This window comes from Poeciliopsis prolifica, unplaced genomic scaffold (assembly GCF_027474105.1).
Source record: "Poeciliopsis prolifica strain line A6 unplaced genomic scaffold, Auburn_PproV2 SCAFFOLD017, whole genome shotgun sequence".
NCBI classification, from domain to species: Eukaryota; Metazoa; Chordata; class Actinopteri; order Cyprinodontiformes; family Poeciliidae; genus Poeciliopsis; species Poeciliopsis prolifica.
This window is the reverse complement of record NW_026562392.1, coordinates 384,328-409,110: the sequence shown is the minus strand read 5'-3', so window position 1 is coordinate 409,110 and position 24,783 is coordinate 384,328. Positions and strand designations below refer to the sequence as shown.

At 41.5% G+C, this 24,783-nt stretch overlaps 1 protein-coding gene across 4 annotated transcripts in view; it reads right to left on the bottom strand.

Moving 5' to 3' along the window:
- The window catches only part of tsnare1 (T-SNARE Domain Containing 1), a 122,621-nt gene extending 105,907 nt beyond the window's left edge, over positions 1–16,714 (bottom strand). For all 4 annotated transcript variants that reach the window (XR_008606709.1, XM_055042057.1, XM_055042058.1 and 1 more), the window contains exon 1: positions 16,636–16,714. Coding sequence is in view for 3 of the 4 variants with exons in the window: in XM_055042057.1 (XP_054898032.1) it covers positions 16,636–16,708 (73 nt within the window). In the remaining variant the exon portion in view is untranslated. The remainder of the gene's footprint in view (positions 1–16,635) is intronic.
- Between the last annotated feature and the right edge of the window lie 8,069 nt (positions 16,715–24,783).

Below are 24,783 nucleotides of genomic sequence, written 5' to 3'. Positions count from 1 at the left end.
TTGATCAACATTTAAATGATTACGATATCATACAACTGTTGGGGAGTAGTAGGAGAATGATGGTGTAGCATGGTTTCAAATGACATTGTGTGAATGAACAAACTTATTCATATGTGCTGTTTCTGCTGTTATTTAATAAAAACACAGAAATTGAAAAAATGTGTTTGTTGACAAGCAGAATACTTACACATTTTTGCACACATCTGAAACAGCTGGTGTTGAAGGTATGGCAATGAGATGCACAACCATTATTCAGGAATGCCATTGAGCATTAAAAGAAAATGAAGAAGTGGACAGAGATTAAAACATTATGGCCATTCTAAACCTGACTATCACACTAACGCTTTGCTGCATTAGAAAAATGGTTGCAACAGACAAGTATAAAGGTCACTGATTACATGATCACTATTCAAATCTTGCATCTGCAGTGACTTTCTGGATCAAAGACAATTGATAGATGGTAAAACTGTTTAATCTTTTATCTTTATATTTTGGTCAGACACATGACTAATTACAAAGAAACAACACAAACACAGCTGCTCATTATCAGCATTCTGTTGTTCTATCACACTGTTCTCAGGGGAAAGTAAACTGTGGCATCTCTATGCCCTTGCCAATACTTTGTGAAACAAACAAAGTTGTGAAGCAGAACTAGGAACTAATTTCATTAGCGGCTGCCATTTGTGACTGATTACAGGATGTTGCCAGTGATGGGCAAGGAGGTCTAAGGTTCTAAGAGGTTAATAACCAGTAACAATCAATTACTCACTCAATTTGATATGATCAATGGGGTTTCCAATCAGACAGACAAGAAGATGAGGCGAACAATACAATAAAACCTCAAACATGCTGAGCAATGAGCATCAACTGAGCTGCATCTACATATTTTATTCCTGATGTTTTAACTATGAAGAATGCACTGTATCACAATGCACATCATGGTGATAGTCTGAAAAAGAATTCAGGCCCCTCTAATTGTTTCACCATTTTGTTACTTTATACCCACAAACCTAAATGTGTTTTCTATGTAGTTTCATTTGAAAAAACAATATAAAGTGGTCTAAAATGGTGAAGTTGAAAAGAATAAAAACATGATTTTTAACCTTTTAAACCAATACAATCTGAGAAGTGTGATGGGGATTTGTATTCAGCCTTCCAGAGCAATATTTTACAAAACCACTTCCCCATGCAATGACAACTAAAAGTCATTCAGGGTATCGGTCTTTACATTCAAAACAATGAAATATTTCATCACTCTTCTTTGCAAGAAAGAAGGCTAACTCAAATCAGATGAAGAACATCTGTTTTTTTTTTTGGGACAGTGATGTCCAATATCTGACCTGTCCATGGCCTTCACGATGTTGTTTCTTCACGAATGTTGTTTAACCAACTTCTAGATTTGATTTACGAGTACAAAAGTAAAGGGGGATAAATATATGCCAACTACACAGTTCAGATTTTTATTCTAATAAAGGTGTTTTAAAAAAGATTTTTTAAAATTCCCCTTTCCAGTAATTGTATCATACTGGTGTTTAGTATCCAAATTAAATAAAGTTTGTGTACTATTAATGGGATAAAATATTAAATGTTTCTTAGGCCTGAAAACTCTTGGATGGCAGCTAAAAACCATTTATGAACACAGGATTGGAAGATATTTGACCACATACAGCACAATAAGAAACAGATAAAACCAAATTCCTCAACAGAATAAGTCATGCCCCATGTGCATTTTCAAAAAAACAATGTACACAATTGATACTTTAATTAGTGCCACTGATAGGGCTTTATGTATTTTCATGCATCTCCAACTCTATTATCACTGATATTTAAGGATGTCTAAACCTCTGTCCTGCTAGTATTACAACAGAGAGTCCGGGCTTGTTATCTGAGGTGGCTTAGTCTCATGCCAAATGTAAAAAATATTCTTTCCTTTCTTTATTCCAATCACCATTCATTTTGAAAGAACTTCTATTACCAAACCTATAGAATCCTTGTTGGCTTCTATGCCTAAAGAGTCAGAAGACTTCTAGCTAGGGTTAAGGTTAGATATTCTTAACCCTTAAGCAGTGTTACTGACGTCAGACCACTTTTTTCAGTAACGAGTGATCTAATGCATTGTTATTTCAAATCCAGTAGTCAGACTACAGATACTTATCGAAATCACTTTGCATTACTGACTTCTTTTGTTATTTAATTGTATTCCCTCTATGCGTCTTGTCGAGTTACCAATGTCTTTATACGACAAAATCAACAACAGACATGTAAACAATGGAGGGAGATGAGCGTTTTGTTGGTGGAAAATCAGGAACTATGTTGAGTTTCTGTCGCCAAGTCCGATTATTCAAAGCGGCTTTGGGCTCTTTTTTTTTTTTTTTAAGTCGTTTGCAGATTAATGAGTTGCGGGTTACGCCTTTGAACGTGAAGTTACTCATTTGGGCTTGGAAATAAGCAGATACTCAGAAAAACCCCATATTTTGAACGTTATTAAGGTAGTTTTAGTTAGGCTCTATGAGCTTGTCCATCATTTCCCGGCTGATCCGTCCCGCTATGTCTTTGTTAATGTCAAGTTAATATATTACCTGTTAATTATGTTAAACTATCCAGAAAATTGGAAACATCGAGACTAATCTGAACAGTGAACAACAGGCTTTGTATTTTGCCTTTATCTTAACATGAAACATCAGTAGGTCTTGATCATAGGACTCAAGCACCTGCCAGTGATGTGGATGTAGACATTCCCTGATACAATTCTCTGGCTGGGTGCAAAGAGCTCTGTAAGTCAGTAAAATAATCTTACTTTGCCCTCAGACATAAACCACAAGAAGTATTACCAAATCCAGCATAACTCCGAGGTGCATGCGGACACTAACAATCATATTGCAATACTAGTTATGATGTCCATTTTTAAAGCCCATATGAAAACTTGTTTTTCTCATTGGCCTTCAGCCTAACAAACCTGACTTCACTCAATTTTTTATTGGTATCGATCTTATCAGACTGAGTACTTTATCGTATTTATCTATTTATTACTATGTTTCAGCTGTGGCAGGTGTTAAAGCGCTTTATAAATAAAGTTGATGATGATTTGACTCAGACAGTTGGCAGTCAAGGAGAACATTACTGCTCATGTGCCCAATGACAGTTGGTGTGTGTTACTTACTGCCACTGACTGAGCAACATAGAAGATGAAAAGAATGTGCAAAAACCACACAAACTGGAAACAATGAACTATAGAAGGATCAAGGTCATCACAAAGAAGAATTTGGAAAAAAAGAAAAAAGGGAACGTCCAAGTTAGGCAATGGACATAAGTCCTAATAGATTTATGTATATTGTTTCAGAAGCTAGTTTCACTTAACCAGGGCCGGACGTAGGAGGTTGTGGCCCCCTGGGCTGGACCCAATGTGCATATATATATATATATATATATATATATATATATCGGTCTTTATATATATATATATATATATCGGTCTTTATATATATATATATATATATATATATATATATATATATATATCTCGGTCTTTATATATATATATATATACATATATATATATATAAAAAATTCCCTTCTCACCCACCGCGGGTGGTTCTTATCCTCTGAGCTCGGGTCCTCTACCAGAGGCCTGGGAGCTTGAGGGTTCTGCGCAGTATCTTGGCTGTGCCAAGGACTGCACATTTCTGGACTGAGATGTCTGATGTTGTTCCTGGGATCTGTTGTAGCCACTGCTCCAGTTTGGGGGTTACTGCCCCGAGGGCCCCGATGACCACAGGTACCACTGTGGTCTTCACCTTCCAGGCCCTCTCCAGTTCTTCCCTGAGGCCCTGGTATTTCTCCAGTTTCTCGTGCTCCTTTTTCCTGATGTTGCAATCACTTGGTATTGCTACATCTACCACAACGGCTTTCCTCTGATGTTTATCCACTACGACAATGTCTGGTTGGTTCGCCATTACCATTCTGTCTGTCTGGATCTGGAAGTCCCACAGGATCTTAGCTCTGGTGTTCTCTACCACCTTTGGGGGTGTTTCCCACTTTGATCTCGGGGTTTCCAGTCCATATTCTGCACAGATGTTTCTGTACACTATGCCTGCCACTTGGTTATGTCGCTCCATGTACGCTTTCCCTGCCAGTATCTTGCACCCTGCTGTGATGTGCTGGACTGTCTCAGGGGCCTCCTTGCACAACCTACACCTTGGTCTTGTCTGGTGTGGTAGATCTGGGCCTCTATTGCTCTGGTGTTTAGGGCCTGTTCCTGGGCGGCCAGGATGAGGGCCTCTGTGCTGTCCTTGAGTCCAGCTTTTTCCAGCCATTGGTAGGATTTACTGATATCAGCCACTTGGATTATTTGCTGGTGGTACATCCCATGTAGGGGCTTGTCCTCCCATGATGGTATCTCTGGCACCTCAACCTCCGTTCCCTGTTGTCTGAGACATTCACTGAGCACATTGTCTGTTGAGGCTTTGTCCCTGATGTATTTATGGATCTTAGTTGTTTCGTCCTGGACAGTGGTTCTCACACTCACTAGTCCTCTGCCTCCGTCCTTGCGGCTCGTGTACAGTCTCAGGGTGCTGGATTTGGGATGGAACCCTCCATGCATGGTTAGTAGCTTTCTAGTCTTAATATCTGTTGCTTTTATCTCCTCCTTTGGCCAGCTGATTATTCCAGCAGGGTATCTGATTACTGGCAGGGCATAGCTGTTTATCGCACGGATTTTGTTCTTGCCATTGAGCTGGCTTCTCAGGACTTGCCTTATTCGTTGGAGGTATTTAGCTGTGGCTCCTTTCCTTGTGGTCTCATCGAGGTTGCCATTTGCTTGTGGTATACCTAGGTACTTGTAACTGTCCTCTATGTCTGCTATTGTTCCTTGTGGGAGTGAGACTCCTTCTGTGTGGATCACCTTCCCCCTCTTTGTGATCAGCCGACCACATTTCTCTAGTCCGAATGACATTCCAATGTCAGTGCTGTAGATCCTGGTGGTGTAGATCAGTGAGTCGATGTCTCGCTCACTCTTGGCATACAGCTTGATGTCATCCATGTAGAGGAGGTGACTGATGTTGGCCCCATTTTTGAGTCGGTATCCGTAGCCAGTCTGGTTGATAATTTGGCTGAGGGGGTTCAGGCCTATGCAGAACAGTAGCGGGGACAGAGCATCTCCTTGGTATATGCCACATTTGATGGACACTTGTGCAAGTGGTTTGCAGTTGGCTTCAAGGGTGGTTTTCCACAGCCTCATCGAGTTTGCAATGAAGGCTCTCAGAATCCTGTTGATGTTATACATCTCTAGGCATTCAATGATCCAAGTATGCGGCATTGAGTCATAGGCTTTCTTGTAATCGATCCAAGCCATGCACAGGTTGGTGTGTCGGGTTTTGCAGTCTCGGGCAAACTGTGCGGTCTACGAGGAGTTGGTGTTTGGCTCCTCTGGTATTTACACCGATACCCTTCTGTGCCGTGCTCATGTGTTTATCCATGTGTTTGCTTATCTTGGCCGCTATGATGCCTGACATGAGCTTCCAGGTTGTGGAGAGGCAGGTTATTGGTCGGTAGTTGGGTGGGACTGGACCTTTGATGGATCCTTCTGGATTAGGATTGTCCGCCCTTCAGTTAACCATTCAGGGTGAATCCCACTTTGTAGCAGCTGGTTCATTTGGGCTGCCAGTCGCTCATGGAGAGCAGTGAGTTTCTTTAGCCAGTAGGCATGGATCATGTCAGGCCCTGGTGCTGTCCAATTTTTCATACCTGAGACTCTTTCTTGAACATCTGTCACAGTGATGGTTACCGGGGCTTGTAGAGAGATCAGCCACTGTGCATTGCTGTTGTGGGACGCCTCCCTTTCCCATATGCCTTTCCAGTATTGTTCAGTCTCCAGCCTTGGTGGGTCTGCTCTGTTGTTATTACCCTGCCATTGAGAGTACACCTTAGCTGGTTGAGTGGAGAAGAGCCGGTTAATCCTTCTGGATTCATTCTCCCTTGTGTATCTCTTTAGGCGGCTGGCCAAGGCTTGGAGCCTCTGTTTGGCAGTCTCGAGTGCTTCAGGTATGGGCATCTGGCTGTACTTTCTGGGTACTGGTCTTTTCATTGTACCCTTGTGGAGCTCTGACAGTTGGCTCACTTCCCTCCTTATTACCTTGATTTTAGCCTCTAACCGTCTTTTCCATGGTGGGTATTGGGTCTCATGGTTGCTCTTATAGCCAAGTATCTCAAGGATCACTGATGCTGAGTTGTAGATCAGCTCATTGGTTTCTGTTATGGTGTTGGTAGGGATCGTTCTCAATGCTGCATTCACATTCTCAATGAGACTTTCTGATGGTACTTCACTCAGCCGTTGTAATTGGCGCCGAGGAGGCCTGGTTGTCATTCGGGTCATGATTCTCTCTCTCAGGTCAGCAGCTGTCTCGTTCAGCTCTGTTTCGCTCATTGGGGCCGTGTATCCCCTCACTGGGTGGGGACTTGTAGTTAAGTCCCCACAGTCCTGACATCCGGGTTCCTCCCTTTTGCCGTAGCATTTGTGTTGTATCTCGTCAATCTCAAGTTGTGATAGCAGTTGCCGTTTGCGGATGTTGGAACACTGAGCTACTAGTTGTTTAGCGCTTAGTGTTGACTGGGGATGTCGAAGTAACCATTCCTTCCCCAGTCTTTGCATGTAACCTCTCTCACTAGGGTTACTTGAGTAGTAGCATTCCAACAGATCCACATTCTCTCGCCCATTTCCGTCTTGTTCCAGTAGCCCATTTGTCATCAAGGTGCTCTGGTTCCCAACACCTGACGCAGACCTTGTTTGGCCGGGCGACGTCTGAGCCGGCATGTTACGCAACTTAGTATCTCTCATGGTATGAGGTAGGCAGTAGCTTGAAGGGTCTTGCCTAAGGACCCAGACTGGATTCGAACCCTGCCCTCTCGGGTGATATACTGATGCCTTATGTATTGAGCTATCCAGTCAGATATATATATATATATATATATATATATATATATATATATATATATATATATATATATATATATATATATATATATATACAGATATATATATATATATATATTGAGCATTTTCTTTAATGCTCAATGGCATTCCTGAATAATGGTTGTGCATCTCATTGCCATACCTTCAACACCTGTTTCAGATGTGTGCAAAAATGTGTAAGTATTCTGCTTGTCAACAAACACATTTTTTCAATTTCTGTGTTTTTATTAAATAACAGCAGAAACAGCACATATGAATAAGTTTGTTCATTCACACAATGTCATTTGAAACCATGCTACACCATCATTCTCCTACTACTCCCCAACAGTTGTATGATATCGTAATCATTTAAATGTTGATCAAACTTTGTGTTTTTGCCTTAAATGTGAGTGGATGGATTTGCATTGAATGGTGATTTTGTGATCCTGGTTAAATTCTTCAAATCACTTTATGCTGTCTATTCTGTCCACTTGCCTTAGTAGTTCATTGACCACACTCCACAGAACCATTTTGATAACAATAAAATCAATTGGGTTTGCCCTCAAAGTATTCCACAAATCAAAGAGGGTTTATCATTTGAACAAAGCAGCCCAACTGCTGCATTAGAATTCTCCAGATGACTACTCAGCATTGCATATATATATATATTTTTTTTTTTTCCTTTGGAAGAATGGTCGGCGTTTGGCAATGACTCACTTGTGGAACCGATCGTATCCACAAACTACTACTATCTACTTTCAAAGTTACAAAAATCAGCCACTGTCCATCATGAGAGAGAGTTCATGGATAGTCCCAACCACTAGGTCATCTCTCCATGGAAGGTTTACAACAGTCACTCCAGGCCAACTTTTTTGCTATAGTTTGCACACACCCCCAAATTCAGCAAGTCAGAATTTTAAAAATTGTGATGGGCCATTAAAGGTGATACTGGTGCACCTTTAATGAATGTATAGATCATTACTACAAACAAATTTTTTGTTAAAGATATCCTCGAACATCTTGGGTATGTCTATTCAACAGAGCTTTCCTAAGGAAGAAAAATTTGACAATGTTCTCTATCCATCCTCTATGTACAGTATTTATTTATCCTTCTTAATTTTTATCTTTATCTGTCTCCCTCCCTCTTTCAATTTTTATCAACCATATCTTGCTCTGTAATTATCAGGTTTATTTCCTTACCAAGTTCAGACAGTCAGGTTATTTCCCCTCTGACAGCCAAACCTGGTCAAAACTTTTATTTGGTCATGACTGGATTTTAGCATAATTTAAAACAGTGGTCAGTAATCAATCACGGATGATGAAGAAAAATAAAAGCAGTAGTGATAGTTTGTGGACTCATTTAAGCGATACAAGACGCAACAAAAAGAAGAGACGTTTGATAAGAGGAGCGGCTGCTCTATTTGCTGCACTCTGATTTGGAGGTGAGTTATATTTTATCGCAATTAACATTTTTAACTGAATAAACATAACCACATAGTAATAAACACATAGAAAAATGACCTTCGCACATATCACCTCCGATTTCCACTGGACTCTCAGTTGCCATGTCTGAGAGTCCAGTGTTTGGGATTCCCTCCGTTCTTACGTCTTTCTGATTGGCTGTCACATTCAACAGGCTGCATTCAGTCAGGAAAAACCCCACAGGCTACGATAATCGGGCCAACACAATGTTGAAAATGCCTGATTTTATACCACCACGTAACACACCACACACTGCAGGAGGTTGTAAGATTGTCGTAAAGGGAAAATCGGGGCAAAAAAAAGAGAGAGAGAGAAAAACAGGCTTTAGTAGGAACACCAACATGCAAAAGCGTTATCTGATGGTCTCCCCCGGGCCACAGCAAAATTGCCACGCCTTGACCGGTCCACCATAATGAAAAGGTTGGGGACCACCGGTCTAAAATACAAAACACAGTCGCAGTGGATGAAGGCTAACTCAGCCTGTGTTTGGATGTCCTCACTACTTGCAAGCTGGCTTTCAAAACGTGAGCTGGAAAGAATTGTTTCTGATGTTTGTAAAGATGTTCCGATGCTTTAAAATTAACATCCATATTCCCTGCTTCTTGCTCAGCCCAGTAATCACACAAACTCATCAGTTTTTACCCAAAGTGCAGGATCAATACTATACGAATTATCAGTGGTTATCGCTGCACCTGGCACAGAAGACCCTATATTTACATAGAAACAAAGCGCCAAGGCTTTGTTTGTAAAACTTTCGGCCATGTGGGATTTTCTAGGTCGGTTGTGGGCGGAGCTTGGTAAGGTCCATAAGGCAGCGCTGTGAGGATCACATTCATTTAATACATTTCTACTGATCAGAAACTTTAGATACAGGTGGTGGCCTCAACAACTACTTCATATATTACTACATCACAAGCAGACCACAGTTTATCACAGGTCATAGAATAGAATAGAATAGAATAGAATAGAATAGAATAGAATAGAATTCAACTTTATTGTCTAACTAAGTGGTTAACAGTTGAGGAGCTATCATTCACTCGTAGACCTGGGCCTTCTAGAACTAGACAGTGTCTTGTTATCTACAGAAATATCCCAATGATTCTTCAGTTGTTGGGTGTGTCAGAGATGGACAAGAGGAACAGTACAGGCCACTTTGTGTCATGATGTAGAAACAATCAAGTCATCCTCATCTTGAATATGAATGTGAAGAAGAGGTGGTGGAGGAGTATAAACACCTCAGTGTTAACCTTGTACTTCTGCTCAAAGAATACATTTTGGAAACATAAACTGATTTTAAATATATCAGAATTCTAAATATTGTGGTCATCATCTATGTATAAGATAGATAAATGCATTTCTATACTGTAAGATCTGTTTTGCTCTCTTTTATTATGGATCTTTCTCAATTTGCAACTAGGCCAATTTAAGTTAATATTTACTCTAGCAAGCAACAACAGCACAACATTTCTCATGTTTGTGAAGTTCATGTCCTTTTGCTTGTTCTTAGCCGATTACTTTGTGATTCTTCAAAATATTTGGTGAAATTACTTGTCTAGTCTTTCATTTAAATCATAACTGTAGACATATTTTGCCTTTACACCACTGCTAAGTGGGAATGAATAATATGCTCAAAAGAGTCCTACCACAAACCTTCAATAAAAGTTGCAGTCGATGTAAAGGTCAGCCCTGGATTAAAGTAATCTGTAGGACATTTCCCAAAGGGCATTGGATTTACTTTTGGAGTCATTAATAATAAAATATTCACGCAAAGTCAAGCAAAACTAATTATTTACATAGGGTGACTGTTTGCCAAAGGACAATGAAAAAATTCTGTCCATAACATAACAGATGGCAGTTCAGAATGAGAGCCTTGTGGAAAAATCATCCACAAATAACATAGAGCTTTTGGGTGTCATGCCATGCTGACACAGCTAAATGCCTGGATGTGGCTCTGAGCTTCAACATTGACATCATTACAAACAGTCAGAAATAACATTCCATTAAACATGGATTAAAAACCAATTAATAACATGTTAGGGGATACCATCATTACTAGTTTACACAATCCACAGTACTCCTGGAATATTACTACACGCATAGTTTTAATTGTGCCTCCATAAAGGTGTAATTGGCCTGAGTTAGCATAACTAAGAGGTATTATTCTGATGCTTCACCTTTGACCTGATACTAGAACAGTTTTAACTGATGACAGGAGTTTACCTGCATATTGTAACTCCTAAGATTGCATTTAACTGAAAAAGAGATTTAACTTGACTTGTGTCAATGTTTTGGTAAAACTCAATTAAAGTAGGTTCAGGGAACATTTGGGTGTTTTTTGATGTTCAAATATGAACTTAAATCAAGTAAATAAATATGTTTATTTCTCTTCATTAAGAAAATGCTAACTTTTTTTTTAGGTAACAAGTTTGCATTATGGAGAGCTCATTAGATTTCACTGTGTAGAAAGGTTTGTTGGAAAATATTTTCTCTGTTATTTGGCCAGGGAGAGATCATACCAGATCATAAATAAATAAATAAATATGAAGTGAAAAGCTAATTTGAGGCCCATTTTTATTTACAAGTTGCATGCTCTTGGTGCAAAAACAGCCAAAAGTTGTATTAGCTGTAATTCATACAATTTATGTAAACTGATTAGTGTGAACAGAATGTGAGTCTCTGCTTAGTTTTACTGTCAGGTTTCATTTTCATCATTTGCTCCTTTTATGCAGAAATAGTCTGCCTCTGGGAGTGCTGCATTACTTTATTTTTTATTTTTTTATAATTAGATAACAGACTCCAGGTGAATCCATACATGACATGTTAAAGCTCGAATGGCATAGCTGCATAATTAAAAGCATTATAGGAACAGATGAAGGGTTGGATGAAGAAGAAAAATATAAAAAACATGAGCCAATTTCCCACAATCATCACATGGGTCTTGCCAGCACCCAATGTTGACCATTTTGTTCAGCCCTGTAAGCCATTAAGCTATAAACATAAATAGATCACCAACTTTAAAGATGAAGTAGTGCTTGATAGACTCTGACAGACGTTTCCCAGTAATCCACTGTTAGTGAGTATCTCATAAAAAAATAAAAATAAAAAGCACCACTGATGTCAGGATTTCAACAGCTGAAGAAGACCTACTGGACTATAAATACTTTGTGAAAACTATCAAGAATGGCATTGAATTTTGCACCCTCATTGATTAAGATTGTCTTCTGCTGCTGCAGCACACAGGTGAAAAAACACAGGAACTACTTGAAACCTTTTAGCTCTGCTAATTTTAAAATTCTGAAGAATTTTCTTTAGGATCTTGGTTGGGGAACTAAAATGTCCAACAGACTCTGCCATGATACGATAGACAGATCTATCTCTGGACGTGTTTGGCAAAGATAACTAGTATGACAAATGCAGGTGGAGGCAGCATTTATCATACTCGCTGATGGCTTCTGGAAATGCTGGTGAAAATAATTCCTCATGCCTTATTTCCATGGGCTGGTGTAGTTTGGCACTCTGTTTTAAAGTGAGCCATATTCAGGTGAGTTTTCACTGCTGGGCAGACTCTCACTGACTAGGCGGGGTTAAAATCAAACACCTGATTTGTTGTCATACTAGTGCAAAAGCAAGTGTGTTGCTTCAGAATGTTTCATGCCTGTCACAAGCAGTAACATTTTCTGAACCCCAAAAAAGCAACTGTCTTGTGTGCACCAGTGGCTCCACCCTAACTGTCCTATACCATTCCTCCACAGACCTCCAACTGCAATAGGCTTAACAGTCACCCCACAACAGTGCACTAATGTTAACTGGTCTTACACAAGTCCAAGAGCTTCAGCAAGGCGTTTATAGAGGCTTTTGCGCTGGTGATGTGATGCTTAACATGGACAGCACTTCACTCAGAAACTCATCAACTCTTAGAAAGGTCATGAAGATATTTAGGACAGCAAAAAAATGTTCCCCTAGTTAAAGACCAAGACCAGTAAGGTTCTTTGGTCTCTCAAGTACTGTATTTTCTGGAGTATAAGTCATAGTTTTTTCATAGTTTGGCCGGGGGTGCGTCTTATACTCTGGAGCAACATATCTGTGAAATTCTTAACACATTATTATGTCATATCACATTATTTTCACACTAAATCGCAAGAGGGTGCTCTAGGCCTGTGTTGATAATTTCAACATTGGCAGTGACTTATAAAAATAACTGAGAAGGGCTTAACTAAAATGGCACCAAAAAGAAAATTATATGCTACAGATTACAAGCTGCAAGTAGTATAATATGCAGCCAAAAACGATAATCGAGCAGCAGAAAGAAAGTTTGGAGTTAGCGAGAAACTTATAAGGGACTGGTGAAAATACAGTAAATATGTCAGGTTCTGTGTTTAATTCTGAGTTTCTGTGTCCTGAGTTCTCCTCGTTGTCCTGTCTTCCCCTTGATTGTTCCCAGGTGTGTCTTGTTCTCCTGATTACCCTCAGTGTATTTAGTCCCTCCTGTGTCCTTTGTTCCTCGTCGGGTCCTTGTCATTGTTTGTCGTTGTCGTACTTTTGTTGTCAGTCAGATTGTCGTCGTTGTTGTTTTTTGTGCCGCCCTTAAGACCAGTTGCTACCGGTGTGAGCCCTGGCTTCTGCTCAGCCGTGCTGCCTGGCCGCGGACTACTGTTTGGACTGTTTTTGTGGATTTTTTGTTATTAAATTACACCATCGTTCATCTACCTGGGTCTCCAGCGTCTGCCTCACCACCTCCACCACCACACTCCATGACAGAAGGACCCGACCAAGAATACGGTGAGGCTCGCTGTTTTACATCATGGACCCAGAGGGTTTTAGAGGAGCTACTCCGTACAATCCAGGAGTATGAGGAGTCAAAGAGCACGTCCACGTTCGCCCTGAGACGGCCAGGGTTCGCGATACGCCTGGGCCTGCTATTGGACTATTGGGTTCCTCGTCTCCCGCACCCCGCGCTGGTGGAGCTGCAGCGGGAGGCAGAGGAGATACGCCGGACAGCCTTTGCGGCCTGGGACGCTAAACCTCTGCCTCCCAGGCCAGACATCCGCTCCGGCAGCCCAGCCCCAGCTCCAGCCTCTGCTCCTCGTGCCGCTTCGCCGGACCCCGCTCCGGCTGCCGCTCCGCCCCCCGCTACGGCTGCCGTTCCTGCTCCGCCGGACCCCCCGGCTGCCGTTCCTGCTCCGCCGGACCCCGCTCCGGCTGCCGTTCCTGCTCCGCCGGACCCCGCTCCGGCTGCCGTTCCTGCTCCGCCGGACCCCGCTCCGGCTGCCGTTCCTGCTCCGCCGGACCCCGCTCCGGCTGCCGTTCCTGCTCCGCCGGACCCCGCTCCGGCTGCCGTTCCTGCTCCGCCGGACCCCGCTCCGGCTGCCGTTCCTGCTCCGCCGGACCCCGCTCCGGCTGCCGTTCCTGCTCGGCCGGACCCCGCTCCGGCTGCCGTTCCTGCTCCGCCGGACCCCGCTACGGCTGCCGTTCCTGCTCCGCCGGACCCCGCTCCGGCTGCCGTTCCTGCTCCGCCGGACCCCGCTCCGGCTGCCGTTCCTGCTCCGCCGGACCCCGCTCCGGCTGCCGTTCCTGCTCCGCCGGATTCCGCTCCGGCTCCTGCTCCTGCTCCGCCGGATTCCGCTCCGGCTCCTGCTCCTGCTCCGCCGGATTCCGCTCCGGCTCCTGCTCCGCCGGATTCCGCTCCGGCTCCTGCTCCGCCGGATTCCGCTCCGGCTCCTGCTCCGCCGGATTCCGCTCCGGCTCCTGCTCCTGCTCCGCCGGATTCCGCTCCTGCTCCTGCTCCGCCGGATTCCGCTCCGGCTCCTGCTCCTGCTCCGCCGGATTCCGCTCCGGCTCCTGCTCCTGCTCCGCCGGATTCCGCTCCGGCTCCTGCTCCTGCTCCGCCGGATTCCGCTCCGGCTCCTGCTCCTGCTCCGCCGGATTCCGCTCCGGCTCCGGCTCCTGCTCCGCCGGATTCCGCTCCGGCTCCGGCTCCTGCTCCTGCTCCGCCGGATTCCGCTCCGGCTCCGGCTCCGCCGGATTCCGCTCCGGCCTCCGTGGACTCTGCTCCTCGTGCCGCTGCTCCGGCAAACTCTATCCCTAGTGCTCCTTCCGAGATCCCTAGTGCTCCTTCCGAGATCCCTAGTGCTCCTTCCGAGATCCCTAGTGCTCCTTCCGAGATCCCTAGTGCTCCTTCCGAGATCCCTAGTGCTCCTTCCGAGATCCCTAGTGCTCCTTCCGAGATCCCTAGTGCTCCTTCCGAGATCCCTAGTGCTCCTCCAGTGCCCCCTAGTGTTCCTCCAGTGCCCCCTAGTGTTCCTCCAGTGCCCCTAGTGTTCCTCGGCACCATGGACGCCCTCCGGACCTCCCCTGTGGGGTCTGCCGCGGGCGCCGAGGACGCCCTCCGGACCTCCCCTGTGGGGTCTGCCGCGGGCGCCGAGGACGCCCTCCGGACCCCCCTCGACGCCTCTGCCCTCTTTCTGTTTAGTTTTGGACTCTTGGCCCCTCCTTGTGTTTCCGCCCACCTTTTGTGGGTAGTTTTTTGTTTTCTGGACTCTGGCCCTCCTTCCGTCGCCCCTCCGCCCACCCTGGTTTTTGAGTTTTGGATTTTGGTTTTGGGCGTCTGGTAGCCGCCCTTTAAGGGGGGGGGGGGTACTGTCAGGTTCTGTGTTTAATTCTGAGTTTCTGTGTCCTGAGTTCTCCTCGTTGTCCTGTCTTCCCCTTGATTGTTCCCAGGTGTGTCTTGTTCTCCTGATTACCCTCAGTGTATTTAGTCCCTCCTGTGTCCTTTGTTCCTCGTCGGGTCCTTGTCATTGTTTGTCGTTGTCGTACTTTTGTTGTCAGTCAGATTGTCGTCGTTGTTGTTTTTTGTGCCGCCCTTAAGACCAGTTGCTACCGGTGTGAGCCCTGGCTTCTGCTCAGCCGTGCTGCCTGGCCGCGGACTACTGTTTGGACTGTTTTTGTGGATTTTTTGTTATTAAATTACACCATCGTTCATCTACCTGGGTCTCCAGCGTCTGCCTCACCCCCTCCACCACCACACTCCATGACAAAATATCTGGTCAAATGTCAACATTTTATTGTTAACATCACATTATAAAGATGGAATAGTAAAAACCAGCCTTAGTAACAGTATTTAAAACCCATGTGTCTCCTTTTTAGAATTAAAAATAATTACTTCAAAGACCATGTAAAGTAAATTGTAATAAATGACCAGTTGTAATTAATTTTGGAGTGGAGTCAACACTTTGCTTCACCTGGCTTCCATTATGTGCCCTCTTTCTTCAGGTCATCGCCCACTGGGTATGGGAGCTTAAGCTTCACTCTTCAAGAATCTACTCCTGCTTCCCCTGTCAACCCCGAACCTTTGTGACTATGTTCCTGTTTTAAAAAGTCAAAAACAAAAAATATGGCAGAAAGAGGAGAGGAGGAGCATTGATGTCTCCCCCGGGAAGGTATGAACTAATTGGTTAGTATAAAAAGAAATGACCTGATTTGAAAACTGAAAAAAAATTGGACCCAAAATTATCAAAACATGAAAGGTACACAACTTGTTTTCATGCACTGTAAATGAGGCAACTTTGATTTCTGTTTAATGTAAAATGTACCACAAACATGAGAAGAGTTTTACTGTTGAAGCCTTAAAAGAGGAGTTTCACATGTTAAAATCATTTACAGTAAGCGCTGCAACTCCAAAAGGTGGGATTCTCGTTCGAAGGTCTCATTGTGTTCTGGACACTACGTACTTTACTGACATCCTTTGAATTGAATTGCACAGTATACGTTTGGATACTCTTTCTAAGCAAAGTTCATCTTTTCACAGCTCAAACAGGACTTTTGGAAAATAGAACAGAAAGAAAGACATGCAGAAGTCCCCCGGCCATATTTCCTACTCCACATATAACTCCTGCATTATATCAAAGGTAAAGACAGACTCATCTCCTCTTCACACATCTCCAAGCCAGACTTGCCCATGCAAACATTCCAGTGTCACACACAGCCTGCAGGCACACAATTTTTACAGATAGATTTCTACAGTATGAACATCTGTGCTCTATTGTTGTCCACAGAAAAGCCCTTTTAAGGCCTCCCATCCCCCTCATCCTTGCCTCCTCTCTCTGCTTCTCTCCTTTCCTTTTTTTCCCTCTCTGTGCTGTTAGGCTGCACCATCCCTCTGTAAGAGCAGAAAACGATAAGGTGAGGACGAGCAACCACTCCAGCTTTACCTTTCAACGCCGGGAGTGATGTAAAGGATTCAGCTGAGACGTTGCTGCTTCTGATGTTGGCTAATAACATCATATGACAACAAACCACCTGCTCCCTCTGCTCGATCATATGACCAGCTTTAGCTCTGGAACAGCTCTCTGGGATTTGTAGTCTGTTTGTGTAGATAAGGCCAAGTCTTTCAGATAAAAACATTTTGCCACTAATAATTGCTATTTAGAGCTCAGAAGAACTCTTACTGATTTAGTTTTTATTAAGAAGCTACATAAAAAGCAGCAAAGGTCTAGTAATGAGATTAATTAACTCATCATCAGGGTGTAGTCATTTCTGCAACATCCAGAGAAGCATTTGTTTCTGAACATCAGTCTCAACCCCTTGGCATTGCTTTTCTAAATTTGACACAAAATGATTTTATTTATTATTATTATTATTATTATTATTATTATTATTATTATTATTAATGTGAAACATGTATTGTGGGGTGTCTGCCAAAAGTATTCACACCCATGGATTTGAACCCTCTGCCTTTTTTTTTATCGTAGTTTATAGTAGTTCTAAGATAAAACTGAAAACTGATATGACAAAACTTTGTTGTATTTCAATCAATCAATCTTATTTATAAAGCACCCTTCATGTTGAAGACAGCTTGTTGGAAACACATAACAAAGGGTATCGCTGAACTGGGTTTGAACCATTCAGGGTCACAGTCTGCAGGTGCAAATACCAGAGTTGTGAAGTAACTTAAACTAGTGGGATGTTCCTTTTTTTCGTCCCATCTTTGTAAGAAGGCTAGTAAATATTAAAAGAGATGTACTTTCATCTTTTCTTCACTTCCCTGGACTATCTAGGGGAGTTATTGCTCATATTCTTTGCTTAATTTCTTAATAAAAAAATGCATTTTGATTTGTTTTGATTAACTCAGTGTTTCATCTTAGGTAAAACGTCTTTATTCCCTTAACACTGATTTCTACAAAAATAATAACAAAACAGGAAGTGAATCATTGGAAGTCAAAATTGGAAATTAAAGAAGAAAGTGCTAATTTTCATTTAGAACAAACACTTACTAGCAGCAGGCAAGATGGAGAAATGTTTTCAAACTCATCCCCCTCATTGTGGAATAGCTCGGTTCAGCTTATATATGTACGTTTCCAGTGTTTATTTTTTTAACTTTGTGGGTGCGACTTATAGTGAGCTGCGCTCTATAATCCAGAAAATACAATATGTGTACGATTCAGTGAAAGCTAAACACAAATTTAAAGAATTTTTAGACCCATGGTGATGTTAAAAAAATCCTCATGAACTGTTTGAAAGCAGGAGTGGTGCAGGCAGTGGGAGTCGTGCTACCCACCTGCATGCTCCAACCAGGTTGGAGCCCTGTACTGGCAACCAGGCCAGCTGGACAGCATCTCTCAGACAAATTTGAGCTTTGCCTCAGGCTTTAAAAACAATAAAGAGCTATGATTTGTTGGCAGAACAAATGCAATGCAACTTAAATTTGAAGTGATTCTGCCACAATGAGAGCAGCCATTCCTTTCCTCGGAATTAGGCTCCAGAATATTGTCTAAATGACCCATGACGCTCCAAGCTGTATCATTTGATCAAGGAAAATAAGATTATGTTGCCCATTATTGTAGGAACAAGAAGTTAATGTTGTATCCTGAGTCGAACATTATGTGCAAATAAAGCTGATTAAAATGTTCTCTAACCTAATGTGTGCAAACGATGGTTAACAGCTGAAAGGAGCACAAAACAGGCAGAACTGATTGGGTGAAATCCCAATATCTGAAAATGATGCTGTGTATTAAATGTAATAAATATGTTTTGTGTAGCCCACAGATATATCCTAATTTGTTCCGGGAAGCATAAAAGGTCACCTTTAAACAAGTTTAAGCATGTTTCTTCAGGATGCCACTTGGCTCTGTGGTAGAGCAGGCACATCAGTCCTCCAGTCCGCTGTAGTCCTCCTACTGGTGGTGGACTTTTATTACAGAAATTGAGCTATCCAAACCATCCTGGCCTTGGATGAAATTGTAATTAGAATACATTCAATTACAGTGTTAACCATTCCAGGAATGAACAACTTACCAAATTATACCAAGAGTGCAACAACATATCACCCGAGAGGTCAAAAACAAACCAAGAGCAGCATCTAAGTCACAGGTGTTAAACTCCTGTCCTCAAGGGCCGGTATCCTGAAGTTTTTAGATGTACCACAAGTACAAAACACTGGAATAAAATAGCTTAGTCACCTCCTCCTTGTGTAGATAAGTTCTTCTCCAGAGCTTTAATGACCTAATTATTCTATTCAGGTATGGTGCAGCAGAGGCACATCGAAAAGTTGCAGGACACTGGCCCTAGAGGACTGGAGTTGACACCTCTGCTAAGTGAAATCATTCTAGCTGACTGGGATTGAACTAGACCAGCCTGACATTGACGAGTTACACCTGGCATTAAAATCAATCATGAGCACCGTGTCTGTTGATATTTTGGTAACGTTACAAATACTTGAATCCATTATAATTCAGGCATGGCCTTTTCAAAATCCAGGTCTTAAGCTTTACCTAAAAGAGGATCTTCATCCTCAAAAACCCTCCAGTGTGGCTGAATAAAGCAATTCTGAACTAAAACCAGCCTTAGCTAAAAAAGGTTTGTATGGATTTGTAAAAGAAAAATAAAGGAAGAAGTAATTATTTAAAACTGCATTTTGTTTTCACTATGGTTATTTTTGTTTGATATGTGCAATATATTTAAGTATGGTAAAAAGCGGAAACAAGAAATGTACAAAGCAAATACAAATCACACCACTGTAAAAATAATTTTGCTGGATTATGTGTTTGTAACCAGCAAAGCATGTTAATATGTTACTTCTGTACATTTATTCTAATATTATTTTTGTGATAAAAATAAAAAATAAATAAAATACATATACTAGTCCTTTTAAAAGCGGTCAGTCTGGCCATGAACATTGCTCTCACCTTCATATAGCTCTGCTTTGTGTTATTAAAATGCTGTTCTGCTCCATCCACTGCAGCTCTTATTTTTTATTTTATTTTATTTTTTTTACCAAAAACTGGGTTTTCTCCTGTGGCTCGCAGTCCCCGGATACATCTGCCTCACTGACACCAAAAGTGACCTTCACACTCTCCCACTGTCCAAACTGCATATGGCAAGAAAAATAAAAAAATAAAACAAAACAGCAGAGTGTGGCCAGCTGTCCTGTTCAGAGTGACAATGATCTATGTGGTGATCAAGCTGTTAATGACTTAGTTGGACCTCAGCCATTATGTGCTGTCCACATCCACATTGATGGAAAATTCCCCTGCCTTTAAAAAGTCTTTAATACCATCCATCAATGTGTGAAACAAGCTGTCCAACAGGAACAATCACGTTGATAAAAACACCATAAAAATCTTTAATAGGGCAAATGAATTGAGGGAACATTAATGGGAATTCACCTCAGTAGTTGAGGATGGTATACATTTCTAATAATGTCTGAGATGTCTTCTTGATATTAATGAAAGAGCAGAACAGAACAGTTGTACTGAGGCTGTGTAGTATACAATCCCTTGTTAAACATCAATACATCTTATTGCTTTTTTAAGCTTTTTTGCATTTCTAAAACACAGTATTCAATATTTCTGTCTCAGAGCCCTGAAAAATACAAAAACAAAATATTCATTCGGTCAATGAAGTCATCATTTAAAGGATTGACCTGTTTGTCTAAACAGAACCCCTGAGACCACAGAGCAGTGCAATACTCCTGGAGGTTATTAAAGGACTATAACAGTTAAATCAATCAAAGCAATCCCACTGTTTAGATTACAGTTAAATAAAACATTTAAAGTGACAGTCTGTATGTTATTCTGATAATTGTAAAGTAACTCAAGTATAACAAGCAGACATAAGTGGTTTCTGGAGGGTAGGTGAGCAACAAAATAGATGTTTTTACCAAGAACCATTTTACAGCATATACATTGGTAAAACCGGCTGACCAATATGATGGTTGCTCAGTTTGGGTTGCTAAATAACAGAGTGGACTATGGTGGGGTAGGGAGCAGAGGGACAGTACTTGCTGATTTGTGACATTAAATTCTGGTTTGGAAACTGGTCTTTTTTCAGACACCAAAAAACATGAAGTCATTGCTAAAATTGGCTAGGTGTTATTTATTTATTTATTTTTTTTATAGAAGCACTTGAACTGTTTTGAGAAGCAGTTGAGACCAAACTGGAAGTAGAAAAACATGCAAAATGTGAATTTCGTATAATATGTCCCCTTACAAGCATGGGAACATTACGACATGCAAATGTTATCTCCAATTTTCTTGAAGAAGGTGGTTATGTATCCCTTCCAATAAGATTTTGTTGTTTTAATTGAGCAAAGTCATTAATTTTTCATAATGTGTATCAGTTACCAGAACATGTTAAAAATCTAAAGACTGTATGAGAAAACTGAATTCTTTGTCCTCTCTGTGACGTTCACATGGTGTTTTGTGTCTTTAGTTTTGAACTAATCCATGTCATGTTCCTCATTACCATTATTCCTTGCACCTGTGTTGTTCCCTGATTGTTTCCCTTATTAAGCCTCACTCAGTCACATTCTCGCTGCCTGATTATTGAACACATTATCCAAGTAGTTTTCCAGCACTCTTGATCTCACCCTCTTTGATGTGACCTTGGTCTTTTTTCCCTGGATTTGCCCCTTTGCGTTACCCTACCTGGATCTTGACTCACACCCAAATTATGGATTCCCCACTCACCTCCATTCCGTCAGTGCAGCATCAACTCCTTTTTTTGTCCCTTGGCCGATCCGTGCAGAACCTGATTAGCAGATCAGGTTGATGAACATTCCACACACTAACCGTTTTCTTTTTGAGTGTTTCTCAGATCACTGATTTCTTCTCTCAGGCCCCTTTAGTGCTGTAGTTGAATAAATAAACTCAGAATAAATCTCAGTTCATTGCTCACTCCTGTGTCATGGTTTATTTTCTGGGTCCCTCTAGTGAGTCATTATATTCTCATAATTTCTTTCTTCAATTATATGGTACACACAACATAACAGTTATATTTCTTGTCTTTCCAGATCCAAAAACAGAACCTTCCTTGCTGCACATTGAAAGTACGAATACAGCAGTCCTTGGAACTGAGTTATCTGGGCTTCCAAGAAAACTCACAAACTGATTAGCTGCTTCACATGACCTGCCAATTAAAGACATCTTTAAAGATGACAGAGCTGGTAGATGACAAACACAATCTGTACCATAATTTATCATGACTAAGAATGCTGTCTGGACAACCAAGGCAGCATATGCCAAACACAAAGTAGGTAAACAGAGAGGAGCAGTGGTGGAGACTTACAGCACAGTCAATAACAGGCAAAAATATAACAGGACAGATGCTTCAGACGCCACAGCAGATCTACACAGAACAACATGGTGGAGCGGATGAGAGACGAATTGCAAAAAAGCTTCAACAGCAAATGACCTAATCTCAACTTAACGTTATGGAACACAAGTAAAACTAAATTATGTTTCTCCTGGATCACAATAAAGTTAAGTCTTTCATCAGACATAGATCAAATGGCTTCAGTAGGGGAATATTACTGGTAACGTCGCTGGTCCCCAACCAGCAGAGAGAATTGCAAAATAAGTAATTTTAGCTTTTATTCAGCAGACACTCTGAAGAGGAAGAAAGTTTTTGTTGTTGTTGTTGTTGTTGTTGTTGTTTTTTTTTTTTTTAACCATAGGGAGACCTTATTGGTAATTGCCTAAATTATTTCAATATTTAAATCTGGGGACATCCATATTTTCACCAATTACTATTACTAGCTATTAAAATACCATGACTTTGTCAGTAGTTATGCTGACTGGTGGGATTATCAGTCCTCTGTGTTTTTATGTTTTCTCCTTGTGACTCTTGGCTGGATGTTTTTGGATTTGTTTTCTTCTTATCTTCATTATTTCTTTTTTAAATCTACAAACTCTTCCTCTCTGCTTTTGGGTCCAACTTTTCACCAACCAACATCATGACAAACTGATCTTTTAAAATGACCTAAAAAATTACAATAATAATTATTTGTATGCCTAAGCTATTCTTAGGGGACAAATATCCTGTATTTTGATTTACTGGTAGTGATTGGTTGTTATTTATCCAAACAAATGCAGTATTTGTCAGGAATACCCTGCAGTTATTTTCTGGAGTTGTTTATTTGCATGCACTTTTAAGGCCTGGCAGAAACTGAGAGAGAGAATATTTCCAACAATCAATAGTCTTCACTTTGTTTTTATAAACATTGCTGAAGAAAATTAATCTTTCATGTATGTTACTCTTACAAATTTTTATAAATCACATGTTGCATGGTTTTAATAAAACAGATTATACACTCCTGATCAAAATCTTAAGACCAGTCAAAAAATTGCAAGAATTTGCATTTTGCACTATTGAATCTTAAGAAGATTCTAAGTAGAGCTTCACAATGTTAAAAGAAAATATTAGTGCAAGAGACAAAAACATTTGAGCAGGGAATTTTCTGAAAACTGCATTTACACTCAAACATGATTTTTTCAGCTGATCAAAAGTTTAAGACCATAGTCTTTAAAAGCCAAAGCTGTGCAAAAATCTGGATTCCATGTCATGTTCTGTGAAGTCTTTACACTGTAAAGACCTCCAGATGGCAAAAGCAAAAAAATTCACTGACTTTGAACGTGGCAGGATTGTTGAGCTGCATAAGCAAGGCCTCTCACAACGTGCCATTGCTGCTGAGGTTGGACGCAGTAAGACAGTCATTTTGCATTTTTTAAATGATCCTGAGGGTTATGGAACAAAAAAGTCAAGCGGTAGACCCAAAAAAATTTCACCAGCTCTGAACCGCAGGATCCGATTGGCTGTCCATCAAGACAAGGGACGATCCTCTACCCAAATTAAAGCCATTACTGGTGCCGACTGCAGCCCGATAACCATCAGACGGCATCTGCAAGGGAAGGGCTTCAGAAACAAAAAACGTCTTCAAAAGCCACGTCTTGTTCAACTCCACAGAATTGCCCGTTTGGACTTTGCAAGGGTGCACCAAACATGGGACATTGAAAGGTGGAAGAAAGTTGTCTTCTCTGATGAGAAAAAGTTTTGGCTTGATGATCCTGATGGCTTCCAACATTACTGGCATGACAGGGAGATCCCACCTGAGATGTTTTCTACACGGCACAGTGGTGGGGCGCCATCATGATTTGGGGTGCGTTTTCCTTCAATGGAACAATGGAGCTTCAGGTTGTGCAGGGGCGTCAAACAGCAGCTGGCTATGTGGAGATGTTGCAGCAGGCATCCCTCATGATTGAGGGCCCTCGTCTTGTGGTAATGATTGGGTTTTTCAACAAGACAATGCTGCAGTTCACAACGCCCGCCTGACAAAGCAGTTCTTCCAAGAGAATAACATCACTCTTTTGGACCATCCTGCATGTTCCCCGGATCTAAACCCAATTGAGAACATTTTGGGGATGGATGGCAAGGGAAGTTTACGAAAATGGACATCAGTTCCAGACAGTGGATGCCCTTCGTGAAGCCATTTTCAACACTTGGAGCAATGTTCCCACTAGCCTCCTGGAAACACTGGCATCAAGCATGCCTAAACGATTGTTTGACGTCATCAACAAGAATGGTGGAGCTACTCATTACTGAGTCCTTTTTTTGGCACTTTGATTTCTGTTTTGGGGGGTTTTGGAGGTTTTTTGATCTATGGTCTTAAACTTTTGATCAGCTGAAAAAATCATGTTTGAGTATAAATGCAGTTTTCAATTAATTCCCCGCTCAAATGTTTTTGTCTCTTATGCTGATTTCTTCTTTTAACATTGTGAAGCTCTACTTAGAACCTTCTTAAGATCCAATAATGCTAAATGCAAATTCTTGCAATTTTTTGACTGGTCTTAAGATTTTGATCAGGAGTGTATTTTTTTTTTTTTATAGTCTTTAAAGATTACAGGTTTTTTAAAGACCTATAATCTTTAGAGAGATTTTAGGTTGCTAGTGTATTCCATACACTCTGGACCTCTGGGATGAATTGAATAATTGTGAAAAGGCATCTAAAAGTCTCAGATGGATGATATCTTTGAAACGGAATATCTATGTCAGCTCCTCTTGAGGAGGTACTTTCTCCAGTCAAG